Source organism: Dama dama, chromosome 5 (genome assembly GCF_033118175.1).
Source record: "Dama dama isolate Ldn47 chromosome 5, ASM3311817v1, whole genome shotgun sequence".
Taxonomy (NCBI): Eukaryota; Metazoa; Chordata; class Mammalia; order Artiodactyla; family Cervidae; genus Dama; species Dama dama.
The window spans coordinates 36,715,532-36,741,217 of NC_083685.1; the positions used below are offsets into that span (position 1 = coordinate 36,715,532).

Genomic DNA, 25,686 nt, shown 5'->3' on the forward strand with positions numbered 1-25,686 from the left:
TCTCCACACCCTCTCCAGCATTTATTGCTTGTAGACTTTTGGATAGCAGCCATTCTGACTGGCGTGTAATGGTACCTCATTGTGGTTTTGATTTGCATTTCTCTAATAATGAGTGATGTTGTTGCTCCACAATTCTGAGTGACCAGCTCCAAACTCTTCTCTCTCTTTAAGATTGATTTCTCCATCAACTGATATAAATGTTTTAATTCCATTCACAATGGCATTTCTCCCAAGGGAGCATCCAAGGAATGGTTGATTTCAACTGAGTCATAAAAGGAAGGGAGAGGCTTACTAAAAGCTTGGAATGTACATACTACCCTACATTTTAAGAATAAGAATATCCTAATCAGAGAAGGGCTATTCTGTTTGTGGCATGGAGCGATGATGGCCACCATGGGGTGGAGTAGTTTGTTAAGGAGGGGTAACGGGCCCTTCTGGTATGTAGGACTTGTGGGTACTCATGTTGAACTTGAGAAGTCACTCTTTGTGCTACAAACTGATTTAGCTCCAAAACTTGGCTTTTGAGAATTAGATTGTAGCCCCCAAAAGAAGATAACCTATATAAAATACATATAATAAATATATGTATATAATTATATTTGAACAAATATATCCTGAAACTGCCTCATTTTTATAATAAAGTTAATCTTTGCCCTAAGCCTTCTTCTTAGGTAAAAAATAAACTTTTAAATGCAAAGAACATCACTCTTACTGTAGTAGATACAGGTGGTGCCTGCCCAGATGCCTTTGGATCCTTCTCATCATTTCTGTGTACCCCTCTAGTCTGTACCCTTTGGTGATGTTAGACACTCCAAGGATGGCACTTGGGCGTGGAGCAGCCTCACCTGTGTCTTAAAGCTCCACAGACATGTAAGTGGTTGCGAAAGTACAAAAACTCAGTCCCTTGCATTCCAGGCAGAACGAACAACTCTGAGGTGTAATTTTTGCTCCAGGGCACCCTGCAGGATTAAGATGAATCTGGGGCTTCACCTGAACCCAGGCCTGAATTTCCCTTTCCCAATCCTTCTTTCCTCAATCCCTTCCAAGTTTTTCTCCCATTACTTAGTACACCACTTGCACTGGAATCCTTGACTCAGGTTCTACTGCTAAGAAAACTTGATCAGGAATACTTATTGTTCTCTCTCTTTCTGTATTTCTCTCTCTATTCTCTCTCATTCTTCCTTTTATATGTTAAATTTGGATATGTTCTTGAATTAAAGATTATGTAGAAAAAATAGATAACAAACTTTTCTCCTCCAAATCGACCATCTCTCAGCCTGATAGAAGTTAGTTAAAAAGACAGCTTTAAAGATGCTTTTTTAAGATGTTATTTAAAGATGTTATTTTTAACTAAGGTACCACAACCTAGAATCTTCTTTGGTAGCAATTGGGAAAAACCTCACTCTCCTCCCTGTTTAAAATTGACTCCCTCATCTGCCTCACACATGCCCTCTCCCTAGCCCCCATCTCTGTTTGTATTCCTCTATAGCAGTTCTCCATAGCACTTGACCATCTCATTTAAATGAGTGAAGGAAAACTAAAGAAAGTGAAAAAAATAAAATAATTTGTAGCACTCAAGGAAGGCTTCTTAAAAAGAATATTTCATTATGAATGGCAAGGTAGAGAAAGACATATTTAGGGATTCATAAGTGGGTGTATGATACTTTGAATTTTCTATTTTTGTAAGGGTAGAAGAGATAATCATATGGAAGAGTTTCAGTTGTATGACTGGAAATCATCGAGATGTTTTATCTACCAGCAAAAGAACTCTAGACAATAAAACCCCAGAAGTTTTCTTTAGAAAAATATTTTTGCTAAAATTTTAACGATAAGTGGAATTTGTGTTTCCATTTTTAATCTTCCAATTTTTGGATTTCGGAAGGCCAATTGCAAAAATAAAGAAGAGGTGTGGTTACATCTGATAAGAGGATGGGGGAAATTTGCAGAAAATGCATGATACCCAAAAGTCAAGGAAAAGCTATAAGGGAAAAAAAAATTAGTATACTACTTGCATAAAAACAAGAAAGCAACCTGTGCATTGGGGATTAAAACCCAATGGCTCAGGAAATTCAAACACTGGCTCTGTATCAGCCTAGAGGAGTGGGATGGGGAGGGAGATGGGAGGGAGTTTCAAGAGGAAGGGAATGTATATATACCTATGGCTGATTCATGTTGAGGTTTGACAGAAAACAACAGAAGTCTGTAAAGCAATTAAAATAAATTAAAAAATTTTTTGAAAAGGGAAATGAGGAGATCAATTTAAAAAAATTACAAGAATGTTTCCTCAGGCTTTCCCACACTAAGAAGTGTCTGACTGGATTTCATTTAGATTTGCCTAAAATGAGCTCCTTCCCATGATGAAGGGGTTATCCTGTGTCCAGATGCCTTTTGAAGGTTTTTTTAGGGATGCCTCAAAAAGGTCTACATTAGCTCTTCTCTTTTTATTTTTAACTCTTCTCTTTATTATTTATTTTTGACAATTTGAGTCGCTTTGTGCTGCCTGAGAAAACTCAGATGGCATCTGTCGTGGCTGAAGCTGGGAGTGGGGGCAGAATACCCCTTCTTGTAGGAAGGTGATCTCAAGAAAATGCTTCAGGAAAATAAAAAGCCATTTCCTAGAAATAAAACAAACAAACAAAAAAACCTAATGGCAGAAATTCATTGCCAACCGTCACAGAACCCACCAGTAGTTTCCACAAATATCTGAGTTCTTTCCATGTTCGAGGCATCACTCTAGATGCCAGATATACAGCAGTAAACAAAAAAGACCAAATCTCTGTAGAATTAAGCTTACATTCTACACATAAATTATTAAAATATTTTTGTCCAGAATGGAAGTACTATGGAGAAAAATAAAGCAGGGGTATATATGGAGGGGGTTGCAATTTAAAATTCAACCTTAGTCAGAGAAGACCTGGTGGAGAGATGACAACTGAACATGGTAATGAGGAGGTGAGGCAATGGGCCACATGGACATTTGGCAGGACAACATCCCAAAGGAATGCAAATAGGTGGGGTAAAAGTAGAAACAGTGACAAGTTTTATTTTCTTGGGCTCCATAATCACTGCAGATGGTGACTACAGCCATGAAATTCAAAGACCCTTGCTCCTTGGAAGAAAAGCTATGATGAACTTAGACAATGTAGACAATACTTACAATGTATTAAAAAGCAGAGACATCATTTTGCCAACAAACATCCGTATAGTCAAAGCTATGGTTTTTCCAGTAGTCATGTACGGATGTGAGCGTTGGACCATAAAGAAGGCTGAGCAATGAAGAACTGATGTTTTCAAACTGTGGTGCTGGACAAGACTTCAGAGTCCCTTGGACAACAAGGAGATCAAACCAGTCAATCCTGATGGAAATCAACCCTGATTATTCATTGAATGCTCATTGGAAGGACTGATGGTGAAGCCGAAGCTCCAATACTTTGTCCACCTAATGTGAAGAGCCAATTAGTTGGAAAAGACCCTGATGCTGGGAAAGATTGAGAGCAAGAGAAGGGGTGACAGAGGATGAGAAGGTTTGATGGCCTCACCAACTCAGTGAACTTGCATTTTCGACAAACTCAGGGAGATAGCAAAGGACAGGAAAGCCTAGCATGCTGCAGTCCCTGGGATTGCAAAGGGTTGGATACAACTTAGCAAATAAACAACAATAATATGTCCAGAATGGTAAGTACTATGGGGAAAAATAAAGCAGGGGTGTTGAGGGATTGCAATTTAAAATACAGCCATAGTCAGAGAAGGCCTGGTAGAGAGAAGATGACAACTGAACCTGGTAATGAAGGAGACTATAGACCACATGGACATTTGTGGGAAAGCATCCCAAAGGGAGAAAAAGGTCCGGATGACTTAGGTAGGAATGTGGCTAAAGTGTTGGAAAACAATGACAGTGTGGCTGGAGTTGAGTAAGAAGCGTGAAAATTAGGTTAGAGAGATGAGGGTAGATGGGACATGGCCTTGTAGCCCCTGTTGTAGGGCTTTGGCTTTACATGAGTGAGATGTGAGCCTTTGGAAGGTTTTTCAGCCGAAAGATGTCATATTCTGATTAGTTTTTAAAGGATCATTCAGGTTGCTTTATTGCAAATAGATTTTGGTGAAAGTCAAGAACCAAAGCAGGAAAACTATTTAAGAAGATATTACGATCATCTGGGTGAAATCTGTAGTGGCCTGGATAAAGTGGGAGCTGGATTCTAGAGATATTTTTTGAAAACAGTTGTCAATTATCACTGGCTTTAGTGATAATTCAATGTGAAAGAGAAAAGTGTCAAGGGAAATTTCAATGCATAATCACGTATTTGTGTTTTGTTGTCATTTCAACAACTTAGTTGCTAAATCATGTCAGGCTCTTTGCGACTCCAAGGATCATAGCCCGCCAGGCTCCTCTGTCCGTGGGATTCTCCAGGCAATAATAATACTGGAGTGGGTTGCCATTTCCTTCTCCAAGGGATCTTTGTGACCCAGGGATCAACCCCACAACTCCTGCATTGCAGGTGTATTCTTTACCACTGAGCCAGTTGGGTTCAGTTCAACTCAATTATGTAAACATCTGTTTTCTACTGTGGGTTATCTAACTTACATAAGGCACTGTGCTAGTGAAATGCAGTTTCTTGTGCCAAAGAGCTTATATTCTTGGAAGGGAAGCAGAAAAATAAATCAATAAATTTGTGTATTATTTCTATATACCACATTAAGTCTAATAACCAAAGTATGCTCAATTTCTGAAAGTGGGGAGAGATCAACACTGTCACAGAGATAGAATAAGGCAATGATGGAAATCCTTCTAGAGGAAGTGATGACTATGTTGAATATTGATGGACACTTAAGGGGTTTTCTGGGTGCTAAAGAGACAGTGGAAAAATAATAGAGGAGAGGTTCACTGCAAGTAAAAACACACAAAGGGATAAAACAAATGTGGTATGTCTAGGAAAAAAGAAATAGATTAGATTGCCTGGAATGTGAAGTTCAAAGTAGGAGCTGAGTGGAGTAGATAATAAAGGATTTTCTATCCCCTGCTCCATGCATGGGCTATACAAGGGAGTGGAGAAGGAAATGGCAATCCACTCTAGTATTCTTGCCTGGAGAGACCCATGAACAGAGGAGCCTGGCAGGCTACAGTCCATGGGGTCGCAAGATTTGGACACAACTTAGCAACTAAACCACTACCACCGTACAAGGGAGAGCCAGTGAAAAGTGTTAAGTATGGGAGAATTTGATCATACTTAAGTTTTCTAAAACATCACTCTGGTGGCCATGCAGAGATAGATTGGAAAGAGGAGGAGACAAGAAGCTAGAAACCCAACAAAATTTATCTCAGCCATTGCTGAGAACCTGAATTAAGGCAATGGCAGAGGAAATAGAAATGAAAAGATGGACTTAAAAGTTAGAAATAGCAAAGCCCAGTGGCGAATTGGATATAGTGTATGAGAGAGAAGGGGAGAGTCCTGGAGGCTGGGAGATGCATTCCCATCAATTAAGATTAGAGAACACTGCCATCATAGCATTATTTATAATAGCCAAGATATGGATGTAACCTAAGTGCCCATGAAACAGGGGCACAGATAAAGAAGATATAATATACAATGGAATGCTACTCAGCCTATAAAGGATGCAATCTTTTTTTTTTTTTCAGCAACCTGCATAAACTTTGAGAGTATTATGCTAAGTAATACAAGTTCAACAGAGAAAGTCAAATACCATATGATTTCCCTCAGACGTGCTATAAATAGACAAAGAAGCAAACCAAAGCCAAAATAAATGATAAAATAAAACCAAACTAAAACAGAAACGTAGGTATAGAGGAAGGAGCAGTGGTACTTGAATGGAAAAGGCAGGAGGGGGAGGGTGAAATGGGTAATGGGGATCAAATGTATGGTGACAGATGCAAACTAAATTTTTGGTGGTGAGCATACTACAGGTTATACATAAGTCAAAGTATATTATTGTACACATGAAATATAAAATGTTATAAACCTGTGTTACTTCAATAAAAATAAATAAAAAAGAAAATAAAAAAAACTAGAAATGACAAAGATCAGGGAGAGCTGGAAAACAAAGAAGGTCGTGGAAGTTGGGGAAAGTGATGAGATCCATTTTGGCATGTGAGATAAAGGTGAAGAGCCTGGAGGATAAACTGAACGTCTCCCATATGGACCTGGAAATTAGTAGAGAGGAATAACCTTTATCTGTAGATTTAGGGGTCAATGACATGTACAGGGGTATCTAAAACAATAGGAACTTATTTGACTGTTGAAGGAAAAGATTTACAGTGAAAAGGTGCCCAGGGATAGAATCCTCAAGAACATTATCTTCCAAGCAGAGCCACGGGAAAGCAAACCAACTGCTGACACTGAGAATATATGGTCAGAGAGGTAAATAAGCAGGAAGATGAAGAGCAGCCTCCACAGTCAAAGAGGGAAAGGAGAGAGTAATCAAAGGTAGCAAAGGGCACAAAGAGATCAAGTAAAATAAGGATTTAGACACGTTTGTGAGCTGGGTGATTTGGAGGTCATTGTTGATCAGAGAAAGGACAACTTTCATGATACACTGGTAATGTGTGGTTTGGGAAGAAATCAGATGATAATGGTTTGAAGTGGATAGGAGGTGAGATTATCTAGACACATGTGTAGACTACTCTTTCAGGGAGGTTGACTTCACATGAACACCCAAACCTCCCTTTTCCACATGAAGTGAGGCCATGCCCACACTAACCTGTGGACTAGAGTAGATGGAGGTAGATGTTGAAAGCAGGTGAGTGTTTCGAGCTGAGAGTGAAGTGGAGAAGTGACTCCAGTAAGCCAGATAGGGGGGTTTATGAGGGTCTCCAAAGGTAAGGGACCAAAGCCAGTGTCTGAAGCTGGATTAGGGAAGCAAGACAGACATCCAGGTAGGGAGTTTGTAGTCAAGTCCTTGAGAAGAATGAGATCGTGTGTGCTGCTGGGTCTGAAGTTCAAGGGTTTGATCAGGTGCCCAGGGTCAGTGGGGAAAGAAGGGAACTAATAAATTGAGAGAATCAATAGGGTGAAGGCCTGGATATCATGTTAAGTCTTAGGACACATTAGTAGAAGGAGGGCAGTTTGAGAGCAAGGAGACTGTAGGTGATGGGGTTTTATATATAAAGATTTCAGACAGAGACTGGTTCTAAGTGCTATAGTCTGGTACATGGCCATGGTAGTGATCTGATGATAGGGTAAAAGAGGCCCATATTTGAAACTGAGGCACTCAAGTTTCTGGGAAGCTATAGTGTTGGTGGAATCCTCCTCATAGTCACTGAAGTCACCCTGGGTGATGGAATAAATTTGATTCAGGAAAAGAACATGCCTGAGTCCTCAGTGAACATGGAGGAGTGTTCAGGAGATGACAATCATCAATAAAAAGTAAGGGGACAGCAAAGCTAGATGGGACAAACTTCAAAGGAGAAATGAGTTTTGTGCAAGAATATGCATGCAGTAGGTGTTAGGAAGGATATCTTCAATTGCTCTTGGACCTGCCATACCATCTGGGAGAGCTGCGCAGAAGTGGTGTCCTTGAACTAGAGGCAGGAAGTGGAAAGTCCTATTTCAGTGAAAGTATGTAAGGAGAAAAGATTGTCTTTATTATATACATGTAAAAATTTCATGTTCTCAGAAACTAAGGATCATCTTTTATTTTCTACTGAGATTGTTAAATTACAGGTTTCCAGGGAATCACAAAAGACAGTTGTACTGACTGGGTAGTATTTAATATGACCAGGTCTTAAATAAGAAGCCATGAACATAAACATTTAAAACCAAATATATAATAAATAATCATTAAGTTATAAAGTACATAATTCATATTAAAGCTAAATTTTCAGATGCAAATGTAATAATACAATAGAGAAATAATATAGAATAATAATGCTATAATTTTATGTGTCCAAAGTAGACACTTTCAGCTAAAATTGTAAAAGTCATGATTAATTTTCCCTGAACCCCCATGACCTAGAGAAACCTCTTTCTTTTTTCTTCCTGACTTATTTCTTTCCTTCCTTTCTTTCTTTCTCCCTTCTTTCTTTTTTCCTTCTTTCCCAATTTTTTTTTTAAACATATCCCTTGTTCCTGCAGTAAGTGTTGCTAAAAACGCTGTTGAAATAATGTTGAACAAATGATCGGTTCAGTAGAAAGTTTTACTCAGAGTTGTGGTCAGATGTTCCTGTGAGAGTATCCAGAACTTTAGAGACTCATAGACATATAAAGCTCAAAAAAGATAGAATATTCCTTAGAGACTAAGTCCAACACCCTCATTCTATAGATAAAAAAAATTTAAGCAAGTGACCATAACTTCATATCCAGTGAGATTTCAGGTCTCCTGTATCACTGTCCATAGGTGAACAGCAATTGTGATAGGTCAGCCCCAAATCCTTTTGGAGGTCTGGCCTTGAACACAGAGTAGTGAAGATGGAGCAGTTTGAGTCTCACTTCTTCATCTTGTATATGCTGATGCATTGCTTTCCTTGGGATGTTGCCAGGATCTTTACCTGAGTCTTTAAACTCAGTTTAAAACTCGCCCCATTAAATTATTTTTACTTTTAAGGTAGAATTTCTGGTCAAAAGGATTAAAACAGAGATGTTTAACAGTAAACACACCAAAATAAATACATTGTTTTAAATATAAAATCACAGTGTCAAAGAAACCAACAACTATAAATAAAGCCAGAAATGAGAAATAAGGACTCCGTCTTTCCCAAGTCAAATTCATGCTCACTTTCCACTTTTTCCCAATAACCTGGCCTGATGCTGAGGCAGGGTTTAGATGTGTATTATGATCACAATGCATATGATTTCTTTGTGACAACATTTTAAAAATTTAAAAGAGAATACCCTGTTTCTGATGATCACACATCTCCTTGAGAGTTGATGAAATACTGATTCCTAACATATGTTTTAGAACCATAAATTATCTATACTTGTTAAAAAAATATTTTTAAGTAGATCATTTTCTTCTTAAGAGTATAAAGCATTTTCCATACAACATCCTCTTGCACACTCACAGCTACTTTAACAATAAGAGATTTTCAAATAGCTTATAACATTCTAGTGAAAACTTAATTTTTCTAGCGTTTTTAACTTTATATGTAAATAAACTGCTGGACTGATATGAAATGGCAGTTAGAGCAGGTTGCTTGTTTTTACTACCCATGATTGATAGTAAAGATTGGGATGCTTATGCAAAAGTCTGTTTTCTACTAGGAGTCCTGGACTCCTGATTTGTCTTCTGACCTTGACTTTGTATAAGTGACTGAATTTGTCTTATGCAGAGCATACAAACATGAAATGTCTGTCTGTTTAAAAAGCAGAAAAGAAGGAGGAAACAGACATTTGGTATTATAAGCTCACTCCCATACAGTCTTTCTAACAATTTAAGAAAAGAGCTGCAAGATTTTTTAAAATTCTGTTTAGTTCCAGAAGACCATCTAAAGTATGTCCCTCTACCGATTTTAATTGCCTTTTCCAAAGGCTTAGAATGTTAACTTATAAAGGGACTTGAGTTGGGGAAGGTACTATTATACCCATTTAGAGGAAAAAAGTCCAAAAGAGTCTATTCCGTAAATACATTCATATGTATAGCATTAAAATACTTTTGACAGATTCCAATGAAGAAGTCAAAATTTTGGGAGCCATCTAGTAAAGCTATCCCCCAGGTACATAAATAAATCATATATTTATATGTTAGACATTCTGAGATTTAAAAAAAAAAAAAAACCTCTTCAGATATCGATTTTAAACACTTAGTTTTCATTTCCTTAAAAGTACAAAGACTTCAACTTTTATTTTCACCCTATGCTTCTATATTTTTCAGATTGAGTGAAGGCATTACACCTTTTAAGTTCTGATCATCAGAAACCTCATTCTTTTTGCAATCAAGATCAAGGTTAATATAAGATCAACAAATTCCCAAACTGAATTTTTGGTTAAAAATTTTTAAGCTTCTCCAAGAAGTGTCATAGGTGAGCAGTAAGATAAAGTAAAAACTTTAGAAGCCATAGAAATCTATAACATAGGAAATCAGACTCAAATTGAGTAGAAAATTTTTTCAAGTTGACTAAACAGAGCGTGTAGATCAAACCAAAGTACTGCATAGTGATTTTGGAGAAATAATCCTGACCTTGAACACTCATCTGAGTGTTCCCCCATCACTAATACATTGTACTCGTCCACTTGGGATACCAAGAAGTGAGTTTCACTGCTGTTTTAAAGTATGCAATATAGTGTCCAGCTTCAAGTGAGATCTTCAGGAACCTTCGTATCCCGTGTGTTCTAGGACAGATGCTGATGAATCATCTGTGAAAATAGAATATCATGAGTAACCTCAACTTAGGAAGTCATCTGGGTAAGGAAGAAATAGAAAATCAAATGTAATTTGTTATATACCTTTTGGATGAGTGATTTCAGTCTTTCTAGGTATTCCTTGGGTGGTTTTTTCTCATAAGAATCACAAGAAGGACATGTCTAGAAATCAATGAAAGAGTAATAATTTTCTCTAAAACATTTTTCCTACTCAATAAAATGTTCATTCAAATTTTATGTTTTCCAATTAGAGATATAAATCATGTTCACTGAAAAAAAATTTGAGAACCACGTGAAATAGTTCAGAAAATAACAGTGAGAAAAATCACTTGACATCCTAATCTCGGAGATAATAACTGCAATATTTTAACATATGTCCTCTTGATAATTTTTTTCTTCACATTTATGTTTACACTGGTTATTAATTTGCCTTTTTTACGCTTAACATATCACAAGCATTTCCTACATATTAAATATTCTTCAAAAATATAGCCCATAATGGTTGCTTTGTATTCATACATAGGACTGAAGTGTTACTATTTTTGGACACATAGATTGCTCCTGACTTTTCACTATTGTATATAGTGCTGCAGAGAACATCTATGAGTAATTTCTCATAAACTTCTTTATTTTGTTTAATAAACTACTAAAAGTAGAATTAATAAATTAAGTTAAAAGGATAAAATATTTTAAGGCTTTTGAGGTACATTATTAAACTATTTTATCTCTATTCACATAGAACATTCTTACCATTATTGGGCATTGTTAAAAATTTTTAATTGGAAAAAAATAGGATTTCTTTTCTTAACTTGCATTTATTTGTTCATGAGGAGATTAAACAATTCTTTATATGTGTATTGCCCAGTTATATTTCTTTTTTAAAAAAATCTTTTTTATGTTTTTTATCCTATTCCTATTGGAATTCCAGACACCAGACCATTGCTTGCTGTTTAGCATCTCTAAAGCCAGTTTGAAGTTGTGGTGAGAGATATTTGAAAGATAAGAGATTTAAGTTCTAATTCTCATTCTGGCACTTAATATTTGTGGGGCTTGGGACAAGTCACTTAACATCCTTGGTCTCACTTTCCCATCTATCAAATGAAGGTGCCTCACTGAATAGTTCTAAGGTCACTGCCAGTACTACCGTTTTGTATCTTTGATATTTGTTTCAGAGACAGGCTCAGCTCTTTTCTTCCTGAGAAAAGTTTTGGAGAGATACTTTTCACATTCTAACCTTGCCAAGCAATCAAAGGAAATAAAAATCATTTTGATATTGTAATTAAGAGTTCATTTGCCCATATGTGCAATCCCTTAGAAGAGGGAGACAAAAAAATTCTAGTAATTTATCTTAAGTGTTCATCCACTGGTTTTGATTAGTGCTTGAATTACTCATGAGATTATCAGCATTGCTCATGAGCTGGCATAAGAGGAAATATACAAAAGGTTCTCAGGACCCCCAAAACTAGGGAATATTGAAATTCCCTAGCCAAATAATGGGGTCTATCACTTTAAAGGTAGCACTGACTCTGCAATTATATAGGATGGTAATATTCTTTAAAAGAGGAAGGCAGAGATTGAGATTTATCCTGGTGTCTTGAAGGCTATTTCTTTTCTTGTAGGAAAGCTAGGGTCTAGGTCTTGTTAATAAAATTGCAAGTTATATATGATCATATGATGAGAGGAGAATATTTTTTAATTCTTAAGTCACAATTGGATCCTCTGCCTAATGACTGCCTCACCTCAGAATGCTGTATTAACTTATTTCAGCTACCAGAGACCGTTAGCAAATTCTAATTGGCTATTAGTACTTTCAAGTCTGTAGACTAAAAAGAGGTGATTTCACTTCTCAAAACACTCTATATGATAAGGTATAACATGTAACTGGAAGGAAGGCACTGGAGGCTCTGGCTGCATGTGTGTGTGTGTGTGTGTGTGTGTGTGTGTGTGTGTGTGTGTGTATGAAATTGTGTAAAGTAATAGATATAGTTAATAAGTACAAATAAGATAGATGACAAACGACAGTCTTACTAGTTCATGTTTCTGTCTTCTCCCTGCATTTGTGGGAGGTAGTTTCCTCTTCAGCTGTTTAGCTAATATGTTGATTATCTTTTCATTGTCTCCATTATTTGCTGACTTTAGTTGAACCTTCTGAAAACATGAAAAAGCTGACCGCTCACAGTGTCTCTGAAAGAGAAATTATTTGTGTGCAGGTTAATAAAAGTAATTCAGAAAGTAAAAATTGCCTTCCCAATCCTTTTTTCCAGCAGTGCCTTGGATCACGTTCATTTCAGCAGGAAAATAAGGAATGATTCATGTCCTACTTAATCTGGGCTGAAGAGGAGACTCTTATCATGTGAAATTTCCCCATGTTGGGGGTGAGAGGACGTTTCCCTGTCTCACAGACAAGAAGATAGAGCCTCACTTTGCCATGGTTCTATCTTTCTAATGTCATTTTGAGGTTTGTGTGTTGAGCAGAACTTTTGGTGTTTCTGGGAGGGTTAGTTTGGTTGCAGAACACACTTTATAAATTATGACACTCTAAGAGTTACATTATGGCTTGTGGCAGCTTTAGGTGAGTTATGCTATGGTGTGTTAGTCATTCAGTCATGTCCGACTCTTTGTGACCCCATGGACTGTAGCCCACCAGGCTCCTCTGTTCATGGAATTCTCCAGGCAAGAATACTGGAGTGGTTGCCATTTCCTTCTCTAGGGGATCTTACCAACCCAGGAATCAAACCTGGGTCTCCTGCATTACAAATTCTTTATGATCTGAGCCACCAGGGAAGCCCCTATGCTGTGGTAGTCTGCTTAAAAATTGTTTCATTGGTCGGTTTCTCTCCTCAGTGTACATAGGCGTTTCTAATAGTGGCATACATGTCTTGAACAGCACCTTTTCTGTACAATGCCTGGTATAGTGAATGCTAGTGAATGCTCAACAAATATTTGCAGAGTGGACAAATGAATTAAGTGAGTTTAACACCCCTTCTTTGGGGAAATGAAGTGGGTGCCTACCTCGGATGGTACATTCCACATCTAAGATAGAGTCCACCTACCATAGACCATGTGTGACTTTTCTAAAATCCCATTCACACTCTCAAGTCAGTCAGGGTGGAATCTGCCTGAATCAAGTGGTTGAGGAAAAGAATTTGAGATGCGCCCTCCCCACCCCCACCCCCACAAGGGAGGGAAGACTGTCCCTTCTAAAGTAAGAGTAATGTCTCAGAGCATGGAGAATTGAGCAGATCATGGATCAAAACCTTGATTCTTGGTTTAGTCAAATAACCAGTGGCTCGTGAATAAATCAGAATCTTAGAAATTGAACTGAAAATGAAATGGAATTTACTGGAAGAACAAAATGTATACTGACTTGTTGGAATCATTTTCATGCTGACCTGAGAACCTGTATTCAGGGTAATTTTTTCTTTCAGCACATGTTTGTATATGATGCTATTCTCCCCCACCCCCGACAAAGTTGCTATATCTTCATTTCACCAATGTGCGTGAAGCTGCTGCCAGATATCCAGAAGCTGCAACTTCTCTCAGCTCCTACAAGGCCCATCATATATGCAACAATATTACCTGAATCTTCCCATGGACAATCAGCTGAAAATAGCATCTGGCCTGCTTTGCATTTTCCAGCCTATATGCTTACCCAATATGAATGTTGGTTAATAACATGCACCTTTAAGACACAACCCCATCAGATTTGCTTTGCATACGTAGCCACAAGCCGAGAACCAGCTTATCTGGTTTCCTTATATCAGAGCGGCTTGCCTGTCATAAGGGTGAAATAATGTCCTTTACATATGTTTGCCAAAATGCTTATTTAATAGAAACTATTTATAAATGTTAATTATAGCACTTTTTTTTCCTTGAAAACCACATGTTCATGTTTGTTGAAGTTTTTTCTTTTCTCTTCTTTTTGACCACAACCGGCTTAACTTACTGGAAAAAAATAATATTCATATTTAAAGAGGTAAATTTTCCAGCTGAAACTGAAAACACTAACTGCTTCATCCGTGATGATCTGAGAAACCAGCATTTCTCACAGAGGCCCATTTTGCTGAGTTAACATTAACATGTGTATGTTGAAAGAAAATTAGGTTCCAAAGAAGTGTAGGGGCCTACGAAATGAACTCCCTCAAGACAGTATTGCCAAGAGTGGTCAAGACAAGTGAGCAAAGATTTTGCACCTGAGAAAGACTTTCTGAATACCTCAGAATGGCATCTGGACACCGATGCCCCTACTGATGCGGCTGTGCTATCTCTGCTGCGCCTCCTCGCTCACCTGTGTCAGTACACAGTGGAATTTTGCTTTATGCTTTCTGCAAGCAGCACAGCTGTCCCTGGCAGTCTGTGGTCCAGGACAAACAGCTGCTGGATTCGGCTTCAGATGCACATCAAAGGCAGCCTCACACAGGAAAAGAAGCAGAGAGGCTGCCCTGCTAGCTGCTTTAAGGATGCACTGAGGCGGGGAGTAGAGAGGCTAATCTTGATTCAGGCTGCTGCAGATGCCCTGTCACTCAGGATGACCCTGAGTTCATGTGCAGCACCCCCATCTGGGAGCAGAACCACTGCTTTCCTTTGCTGGGCCTTGCAGACTCAGAGGGCAAGGCTTTGCTTCCCTCATCCTTTAACACCTGGAAGCATTAGTTTTGCAGAATAGAGGAAGCAGTGAGGAAATCAAAAGCAAGAGTAACCACTCTTCTCTTTAGCCAGAGAACAGTCAAGTGCTGCTTTTGCAAGTAGATGCACTTGACTTTATTGACTGCAATTGAATATTTGAAAATACTTGCCTCCTTACAGTTTCCTTTTGACCTATGTAGTTTTTTTTTTTTTTTCCCCAAAGAAAGCCCTGGCCATTCACACTAGGAAGTTTTGCCAATGGGGTAAAATTACCTTTGTCCCGCTTACAAACTAGGTTTATATCAGGGTTTCTCAGCAGTATCACTGTTGACATTTGGGGATGGATAATTCTTTGTTGTTAGGGCTATCCTGTGCATTCTAGAATGTTTAGTAGCATCCCTGGCCTCTACCTATTAGATGCCAATAGAAACCTACACACACACAACTGTGGCAACCAGAAATTTTTCCAGATAATGCCAGATGTTCTCAGAGGGCAAAGTCACCACCAGATGAGGACCACTGGTTATATAATTAGAAAGAGAAAGAAAGATACCTGGTGAGGCCAATTAGCAACCTTAGATAATCACTGTCAACATTTATATGCAACATTTTAATGAATTTATTTTCATTGAACTTTTTAATCTTTTAAAATCTCTGATAGACTCTGCTGTGACGCAAGTCCTGAAAAACTTGATATAATGCTGCTATGACCTTGATCTATTTTCTTCTCTTCTGGGTTTGCTTGCCAGCATGGCTTAAAAATCTTAGTTATACCATTATTCAGTTGTATCATAGCTAGCATTGCTTGATCTGATTATTAGATAGATACAATGTCACTGAGACAAAATCCTGTCATTATGATATAAGATCAAAAACATCTGCTTTAACAAAGCATATAGAGTATCCACTGGATCAACTCAAGTTAGAAAATGGGATATCGTTCTTATTTTGCAAGTCATAGACTGCAGCTAAGAAACTCCAGAAAGGACTCTAACCACAGCAGTTAGACAAAGGACATGAGATGCTGACAAACACATGTTTTGATAATTAGGACATTAAGAAACAGTCTTTTTGAAGAAGTCTTTCCAATAAGCTGAATGTGCTACTTTCATTTTAGGTGCTGCTTATTAGAAAAGGACTTAGTAAATGAGAGTGGTTAGGCTCAGAGACAGAGAGTGAATTTTAGAGAAAAGCAATAGTTGTGACTCATTCACTTTCTAAACTTTTACACAGTCATTTACGATAATTGTTTTCTTTGCAATGTATCTTCATAAGTCTCCCCTTTGTAGTGTCCTAATTACTGGTAGTACTTTTATAGTTATTCTAATTTATGCAGTTAAAGCTCTGTGACAGTAAAACTGTTTCCCCCAAATGCATTTATATCCTCAGGATACCAAACCTTAAGACTAGATAGAAGTTACCAAGGGAAAGATCAGCACACACTACTCTTGAACTACATGCTACGCCTCTTCTTCCTGGGACCTCATGGATTCAAATGGCTTAAGAGAACGGGATGAGTTGTTGAAAATTGTCTTTTCAAAAGACCTCACCGAAGGCCAAAGACAAGACCCATTCAGTCCAAGGTATATGGGAATTATATTCTATAGAATAGCCTTGATTTCCACACCAGTATTCCTCCATGCTGTTCTGTAATCTATTCTTTCTTTCCTTCTCTTTTTATTCCTTCTTTCTCTCTTTCTCTCCCTTTTACCCTTCCTTCCTTTCTGCCTTTCTTTCTTTCTCCCTTCCTTTCTAATTATCAAAAACTGAGTCCTGCTTCTATAGTTTGTGTCTATGTTTCATAGATTTACAAAGAAGGCTCAAGAACTTTTATGCACAGACTCTTAAAATGTAATTGCTTGGTCATTGTTCAGAAAATGATCATAGTATAGATTTATTTTCTAGTTTTGTTTTTCTGTCTCAACAGTACTACTTGGTAGAGATACTTGAAGATAAAAATATATCATATAAGGTATGTAGTGTTTTATAGGTTGGCTTGTTGGTAAATCAATGAATATTTGGAATTAGAAATAACTATATAGTAAATGTATTTATTAAATAACTAATTATTAAACCACAAAATTCATTGATATTAAGTCTATTTCTAAATAATCATGTTAATGCCTTCCTTAATTGGATTTAAAAACTTTTATCAAATGCATTTTCACAAACAAATTCAACTGGTCTTACCTTTACATCTTCTGGAGCTGGCAGAAATTCAGGATCCTACAGCAAAAGAAAATTAGTTCTGAGTTATTTTTATAAGTCAAAAAGCTCCTTTTATAGTAACTGAAGAATATTATTTGAATTTTGTTGTGCCAAGTATGGCCTTACCAAGTCATTCACATAGTTTTTCAGCTGATCAACAATGTCTATAAGTTGACGCAGTCTAATAAAGAGGCGATCTTGCCCTTGGAAGCTTGACTTATGGGCCACAGTCCCAGAGACGATGACCATCAGGCAAATGACTATTCTCTCCATGTTGCCAGGAGTGGATCTCACAAGTGCCAGTAGAGCAAGATCTTGGTCTCAGTTTTCACTTCAGTTTGTGAACAGGTTGTCAGAAAAGCTACCTATTTATTCATCCTTCAGGGAGAGGTAAAGCCCTCCCATTGCAGCCTGGAAATCTTTGTAAAATGGATGAATGTGAGTAACTCTTTTTTCTTTTCCACTGGCTAGGTATACGTGTGCATGTGCTAATGCGTGGGGGCAGGGATTGATGGAGTTAACAAAATGTGCCCAATCTGCATCTTAGACAGGAAAAAGAGAGACATGGGTGAATTCCAATTTTCAGCATGAATCAAGAGGTATGCACAGTAAATAGTAAGTACTACAAGATTTCAAAGAAGTAAACAAAACACTTTGATCTCTCTTTCTCTGCCCCCCCTAGCATCTTACCTGTTTTCTCTGACAGTCATAAGGGCACTTCAATAATGAGTAAAGTGGCAACATGTGCTTTCTTGCAGGACTTTTTCTTATGGTAATAACTAGGCTTTTTGACTGAGATCATCCAATAATCCATCACAAAGGTAGGAGGACAGCTACCTTTTAGGAAATTTTAAATATCAAGTGTATTTTCCAAATTAGCAAGAATATTTTAGTTTCTTAATCAGATTAAACGGTTTAAAGTAGAATGTGCTTCCAACTCTGCTCCCAAGCATCTTTAAGTAACATTAATTTCAGCCTTTAACACTCTACTTAGCCATCTGATTTATACATATTATTCCATCCCCAATCAAGATTTCATCCTACCTTCATTAAAAAATAATGCAACAATTAAGTGAATGAAAAGGCTAATACTCATTCCTCTCCAAACCAAAATTTTATTTCAAACAGCAAAATCCAAAAATATCTGCGACTCTTCTTTTCTTTGAGTAGTGTTACTTATTTCTGTTAGATATCATTTTCTCTGGGTATGAACAATACATTTCTAACTATGATCAGATAGAGATTAATGAAAGGCTCAAAGTCCACAAGTGGTTCTGTCATCCTCCTCTCTGCGTCTTCTCCTGTCACTGCTACTCTTTACTCATTTGAGAAAGCTGAATATGATATTATAGAATCATGGAAGTAGTATTGTAGCACAGTCAATTGGGTCTTACAATAAAACTCTTGGCTATGGATTTTTTTATCCATCTATTTCATCTATTTCATCACATTCTTATAGCTATACTTTTTTCTAAAATGTTATGTGTCTAAGATATATTGGACTTTGGACTTGCTTTGAAGGTTGTTTTTAATCTTTATACTATAGAATATCTATTCAAGAGTATTCAGGTTTGGTCCTACAGAGTAATAAAAATCTTACCATGTGATCAAGAAGTCCCCTCTATAATCATTAAATTCTATACGGTCGGGTTGATGTATAAACCCATGAACTGCATTTGGACTTGGGGTTGCCACTTTGCACCTCAACATTGCCCGCATCAGCTTTGTTCATGCTTTCTTTATTTGTTAAAGAGACGTGAGTCTTCTTGAAGATACTAACCACAGTGGTTAAGAGCCCAATTTCTAAAGCATAGTGCTTGAATTCAGATCCAGGCCCTAACAATGAGTTACATGTTAATTGTTGTACATATGACCCTAGATATGTTATTGCACAAGGAAGATAAGTATAGCATCTAATCATAGGGTTGTAATGAGGCTTAACTAGACATTTCAGGGGAAAGAGGGCCAAGTACATCACACAATAAAATCTCAGAAGATATGTGTGCTGATCATGGATGAGGGTAGAGAGGAAAATTTATAAAAGCCTAGAGAAGCTAAGCTGATCCATGGAAGGAAGAGCACAGATAGATCAGCCAAAATGCATGGGTGTGGCTGTATTTGCCATAAAAAAGTTTTGAAGTCTTTAGTGCTGCTTAGAGAGAATCGCTTGTCCCAACTCTGGAGTGCCTCACCATCAGCCTAGACCTCCTGGCCCTCCACAGTCCATCAACCAGCATGCCAGAATCTGCACAGTCTCACTCTAACATCAAGACCCAAGACCTTTCTGAGAGTCAGATCCCCTGCTTTAAGTAGCGTTTCAGTTGTTAAGCATTTTGAATATCACTGCTGGTATGGTAGGCTGAATAATGGCACCCTAAGATGTCCACATCCTAATCCCTGTGAATATGTTACCATCAAGGTAATCAAAGGGACTTTACATGTGTGATTCAATTAAGGATCTTGGGAGGAAGATTCTCCTGGTTATCCATGTGACCTAGTAATCACAAGGGTCCTTGTAAGAGGAAGTGGTGGGGTTGGAGGGGGTGGGTCAAAGTCACGAAAAATGTGATGACAGAAGCAGAGGTCACAGTGATATGAGGCTTGAAGCCAAAGACCTCCTGAAGCTGGGAAAGACAAAGAGCAGGTTCTTCCCTAGAACCTCTGGAAGAAATGTGACCAACACCATGATTTCAGCCCCTTTAAGCTCATTTTGGACTTCTGACATCCAAAACTGTAAAATAATGAATCTGGGTTGCTTTAAGCCACCGAATTTGTGGTAGTTCGTTACAGTAGTAATAGGAAAGTAACACACCTATGTGTGGAGTTTTTACTTTTGGAAAAGCAATGAGAAAGGAAGGAAAAGGTGATTAGGAGAGAACTAATAAAGGCTGGAATTTGGTTTGCTGGGCTGTTGGGGTGCAGATAGAGGGGATCAGGAATCATTAAGAAGAGAGGAAAGTAAGATTAGTGTAGCTACCTTTGGGTATGGGATATAAGGGAGAAGAATGTCCGATGAGGACTTTCCAGGAAGTCTGGGTGTCTTTTAACAACTTCTTCCTGGTGCTGAGAGGGCTCACTCAAGAGCGACAGCGTGTTTCAAAGCTATGGAGCCCAATTTGCATTGTGCTAGAATTTATCACTGTGTTGAGACAGATCTTAGAATGATTAGATTTACATGAGTTATGTATTCTCTGCTTAGAAATACTAACTTATTGCTACCTTTTACAGCGTCATTTCATTGTGGTCTTAATGGTTTTTTAACTCTTTAGATTGTAATCTTTTTTTTTAATTTAGATTCAGTCAGTCCTGCCATAATATTTGTATTGAAAATGAGAATTTATCCCACCGTGACAAATATACCAGGGCACAATTTGAGTATAACCAGAATTTTGTGTTTCCTCATATGTGATTTTGTCTGCAAGAAATGCTAGGTAAATGCAGAATCCAGCTGAACTGGGCCATTTAGGAATATAAAAAATGCACACACATTTCAAACACTCTGCAGCTAACTGTCCATATCTGCTGTTAAAACAGCTTTCTGTCCTGGGAAGCCTTCGTTGCCATCTCTCAATAGTCTGTAGCTGCGACTCTTCCTGCATTCACCTCCATGAACAAACCTCAGGTCTTTTCCAAGGCAAAACGCCATATTTACTATAGTATTTATGTGTTTCTTAACCATTTAACATGTGTAAGACTGATGTCTTTCTTCCTTAGGTTCCTTTCATCTTTTATCACTGACAGAATCTCAGTGTTATGCCCTTAATCCTATTTCCCCCATAAGCTCTGTGGTGTTTATTGTGCGATTTTATATAGTGCACTTGGTTTTTAGAAAAGTGTATGTCCTATTATAGCAGAACTGACTGTATTTTATCTGAAAGTGTCACACTAAGTCTCAACAGCATCTAGTTACATCCAGATGAAGAGCAAGGCTAGGATCAAGGATTCAGTCCTAAGGAGGGAGAGGAAGGGGGTATGATGGAGGAAAGGAGAAAGAATGAAAAACAAATTCTTTCTTTCTCATTTTTACACATATCCCATCTGAGCTCGGCCTCCGTGGTGGCTCAGATGGTAAAGAATCTGCTTGCAATGCAGGAGACCTGGATTCAATCCCTGGATCAGGAAGATCCCCTGGAGAAGGAAATGGCAACCCACTCTGGTATTCTTGCCTGGAGAATCCCATGGACAGGGGAGCCTGGCGGGCTACAGTCCATGGGGTCGCAAAGAGTGGACACAATTGAGTGACTCACACATTTCATCTGAGCCCAGATTTTTAAAACCCTGGTGGTGCAGCTCCTCCCTGGCCCTTTCCCATTAGCGCAGGGGAGCATATCTTGGCTTCCGTGAGCCTTCTGAAATTGTTTACACATTTTTGTGTTTATGTTTGTAGGAAGAAGAAAACCTTAAATTTCATCTGCTTCTCCCTGGAAATGTCAGGCAGCTGCTTCTTTTATTTTCTAGGCGCCAGAGGCTTCTGTGAAGGGCAGTGCGGATCCATGCTTCTTCAGCGCCCCCACGGCATTATGCACAGAAGTGGCAGCTGCTGGTGTGGCAGGATTAATGAAGGGGCAACAATCTGGCTGAAGCCACACTTGTGTAACAAGCCCACTGCTTTCACTTCACTTCCATGGTTGTTTAGTACCTTGGAGTGAGGTGGTGGATTCTGCTACATGTACTCTTCCCAGGAATATAACCCAGGTCGTCACCATGAAAGCATGAACCTTCAGTCACCCACCCAAGAGGATTCACAGACACATTTCAAGAATTTTCTTGAATGGACTATGCTTATAGACCACCTGGTCAGGGAAGGAAGGAGGCCAGGGCACTGAAGGAAGGCTTCCAGCCAAGGAGAGCAGGCTGGGGGTGAGAGGAAGAAAGGGAAGGAGGGGTTGAAGTATGATTGAAGTGAGTGCAGTTAGGTCACAGTTTTGCCTGGGAGAGACGTGCTGGGTCTAAGATGGCGCTGGTTACTCTTTGTGCCCAGCTCTCTTGCCCTGTCTGCACAGCTCTTCCTTGTGACCACTGGGTGTCAAGTATTCCCTTTCTGCTTTCACTTGCCTTGGCCTTTCATGGGTAGAATTAGATATCCTGCCAGACAAACTCTGCCAAGAGCGGTCTCTGGTATTTAGAGTTACAGACGTTATTGTAATAGGTGCCATTCTATAGGCCAAAGGTAGACGGCTTATCTTTAGGCGACCGTGACACCCATCAGTGAGGCTACAGATCGCACGTCCATCATACCATGACCGTCAGGCACAAAGTATGGAGAAAAAGACTCAGAAGATCCAACCGTTCAACCAAGTTCCATCCTGGTACCTCACGAGATATGACAATTTCCACCAGCCTCCCTAGTCTCCTGCCCAATAGCTCTGATCAAAGGAATGCTATTGTCTTTGGACTCAAGATCTGCACCTGTTTCCTTCCCTAGGGTGAGAAGTGGCTATAAACATCTGTCTTGACCCTGCATCTCCCAATACACTGTCGTGAAAATAAAAAAATACAATATTGGCCTTTGCTGTCCATGTGTCCTCTTCCTAAAGTGTCTGCTGAGTTTCTCACTCATAGGAACCTTCTCCCCACATCTTCCAAGGGGCTGTGTCAGGATATCAGAGAAAGGAGTCTGAAGGCTGAATGTCTCACTCATTCTGAACAGACATTTCTGTTTCTAGGGATGAGGAACATTTGGGGAAAATTGTTACTTTTAATCTTTGTATTTACAAAAGTAATACATGTGTGTCATAAAACAAAGAATTCAAATACACATAACTGTGTAAAGTAAAAAGCAAAATTTAAAATTGCTTCTTTTTTTTTTCTAAAGAAATACAATAAGATAAAATTGCTCCCCTTTTTTCCCTAATTTTCACTTTCTAGGTGCACTCTTGAGAATTTATGAAGTATCGTATATTCTTTATGTAAGTAGTTAGAACATATAGAGGCATAGATATAAACGTACATATTGAAGGAATTTGAATTTTAGATGGAGATAGAGAAGAATAGAAAAAGAAACAAAGATATAGACAGGAAAAAATGTGCTTTTTTTACATAAAAAATTTAATCTTATCATACATATTCTGGGCATCCCTGGTGGCCCAGACGGCCAAGAATCTGCCTGCAGTGTGGGAGACCTGGGTTTGATCCCTAGGTCAAGAAGATCCCATGGAGGAGAGCTTGGCAGTCCACTCCAGGATTCTTGCCTGGAGAATCCAATGGACAGAGGAGCCTGGTGCGCTACAATCCATGGTGTCACAAAGAGTCAGAAACGACTGAGTGGCTAAGCACAGCACATACATATTCTACAACTTTTCTTTTTCAGTCAACAATATGTCAGGGACAGTGATCCATACAGTATTCTCACATAGGGCTGTCTTATTTAAATAGGAGGTTAATATTCCATTGTATGGCTATATTATAATTTATTTATTTATAACCCTGGTGATAGGCATTTAGATTATTTCCAATTTTTATTTCCTACAAACAGCACTACAATGAATATCCTTAAACCTCTATGTCTTTAGCATTTGTGACTATATTTCTTTTAGATACATATCCCACATTTCACTCTCTGAGTGGAAATATTATATCCTTTTAAAATCTGACAGGAACTGTCAAGTTGCCTTCCAACATGTCAAAACAGTTTACACTCCCACTGATAATACAGTTTCCTTTCCCCCTCCATTCTCACAAATGCTTTATATTGTGAATATTTTAAATGTTTGCCATTATGCTAAGGCAAAAAAAAAATTAGTATCCTATCATGGGTTTGCCTTTCTTTGATCAATATGTTAAGTTTGACATATTTCATATCTTTATTATCAGTGTTTTTTTGTTTTCTTCTGTGAAAAGCCTTGTTCATATTCTTTGTCCATATATTGGGTTGTTTCTTACCTGTAAGGGCTCTTTCTCTCTTAAAGATATGTTAAACATGTTTAAATTATTTTCTCCATGGTGTCTTTGCCATACAGAGATTTTGCTTTTATGTTACTGGATCTTAGAATCTTACATTTTATGACATAAGCTCCTATTTGGTATCAAAAATGCCTCACCTTTTATAATAATAAGTGATTGAAATTGGTTTAGTCTTAGCTTGAAGAATTCTAATGCCAAAAAGTCATTGATTTCAGGAGTACTTTTAAATGAATCCACATTTAATTCCTCATAAGGCTAGCTACATACTTTTTTGAAAGTATGAATAATATTTATATGGTCAAAAATTAGTCAGTTTATAAACAGTGGCCCACACATCAATAGATTCATGGGCTACCTGAATACCATTGTTTTAGAACGAAGTTGGGTATGATGTATAATTATTATATACACGTAAGTCTAATCGTATACCACTCTCAGGGAAACAAGGCACTGGAGAACCCTAACGTGGCATCTGAGCCATCAATTGTCGATTGTGTTTGCGACAGTTTTAGTGCTGAGTGTTTTATTTTACTTGCACTCTTTAAATATGGACTCTCCATATCTGGTATACATGGTAGCTTCATAAACAAAATTGACTGATTAACAAAGTGGACAACAGGAAAACACAAACTCTGTGAGATCTGCTCAATTAATGCCAAGGTTGCCCTAAAATCAGCTTTTTTTTGTTGTTGTTTTTTTCCAGTGGGTTTTGTCATACATTGATATGAATCAGCCATGGATTTACATGTATTCCCAATCCCGATCCCTAAAATCAGCTTTTAAACTGAAGAATAGTTGCACCTGAGAGCCACTTCTATTGATAATAAAGTGAGTGGGGTTTCTCTGGAGAAAATCTTAGACCAGTCAAAAAGATAATATTATTAGAGCAGACACATATAGTTAAGTGCTTCGCAGACATTGTCTCATTTAAAGCAACAACATGAAATGAGGTACTATGATTATCCCTTTTCACAGATGACGAAACCAAGGCACCACAAAGTTGAATAACAATGAAGTGACTGGAGGACCACTTCTCTCCACAAAAGGAAACTGCCTCCATTGCCGACGCCTTTGGGTTATAACAGAATAGCCTCTGCAGCTCAAGAGACCGCATAACGGGATTAAACCATATTGGTGATGCTTCTGACATGTGGATTTGGAGTGAAGTAAGGAGTCCTTTTGCAGAATTATTCTTGGTGGTATCCAAAATGTAAATATATATATATAGTCAGAGTTAATTAAATAATTAACTCAGTTTCCAGTCTGAGTTGGACTATCCAATTGCCTGTCTTTCATTTATTTTACCCACCCTGGTACAGCGTAAATTGGTTTTCTGGTATTTTATACCCATACAAGAAGAGAGAAATAAGTGAGTAGACCCCTGTAATCATTTGGATTGTGAGTAGCATAGACAAAATCAACTAAGAAAATCAATTATCTTAACAACTTAATAGCCAAAATATGATTTAAGTTATTTACATGTATTTATTTTTTGATTACCTCAGTAATTTATTCCACTTTTTCTAACAACTCTGCAGATTCAAGTAAAAAACAATAATCTAAAAATAAAAGATACAGAACTAATATTAACCATAGAAACTATTCTTAAACTAAGAGATTTTTTTCCCCCCTCATACTG

General features: G+C 38.0%; 1 protein-coding gene and 1 long non-coding RNA gene across 3 annotated transcripts; one reads left to right on the plus strand and one right to left on the minus strand.

Annotated features, from left to right (window-relative positions):
* Window positions 1-9,954: 9,954 nt before the first annotated feature.
* On the minus strand, window positions 9,955-17,564 carry IL21 (interleukin 21). The gene is made up of 5 exons (XM_061140884.1): window positions 17,271-17,564; window positions 17,127-17,162; window positions 12,339-12,494; window positions 10,395-10,472; window positions 9,955-10,304 (listed from the first exon to the last, which is right to left on the minus strand). The coding sequence occupies exons 1-5, from the start codon at window positions 17,415-17,417 to the stop codon at window positions 10,281-10,283; spliced, it is 441 nt and encodes a 146-aa protein (XP_060996867.1). The 5' UTR covers window positions 17,418-17,564; the 3' UTR covers window positions 9,955-10,280.
* Window positions 16,253-22,630, plus strand: LOC133055769 (uncharacterized). Of its 2 annotated transcripts, none has more exons than XR_009692699.1 (3): window positions 16,253-16,519; window positions 17,616-17,759; window positions 21,603-22,630. It is a non-coding gene; the product is annotated as an uncharacterized LOC133055769 (long non-coding RNA). The 2 variants fall into 2 exon arrangements; XR_009692700.1 differs by having other exon boundaries at window positions 17,616-17,743; window positions 21,532-22,630.
* The last annotated feature ends 3,056 nt before the right edge of the window (window positions 22,631-25,686 follow it).

Coding starts and splice junctions, on each gene's coding strand:
- IL21 (XM_061140884.1), bottom strand. CDS start 17,417: ATGGAGAGAATAGTCATTTGCCTGATGGTCATCGTCTCTGGGACTGTG. Junction 12,495..17,126: donor CAGCTCCAGAAGATGTAAAG/GTAAGACCAGTT, acceptor TTTCTCTTTCAG/AGACACTGTGAGCGGTCAGC. Junction 10,305..10,394: donor TGAAATCACTCATCCAAAAG/GTATATAACAAA, acceptor CTATTTTCACAG/ATGATTCATCAGCATCTGTC.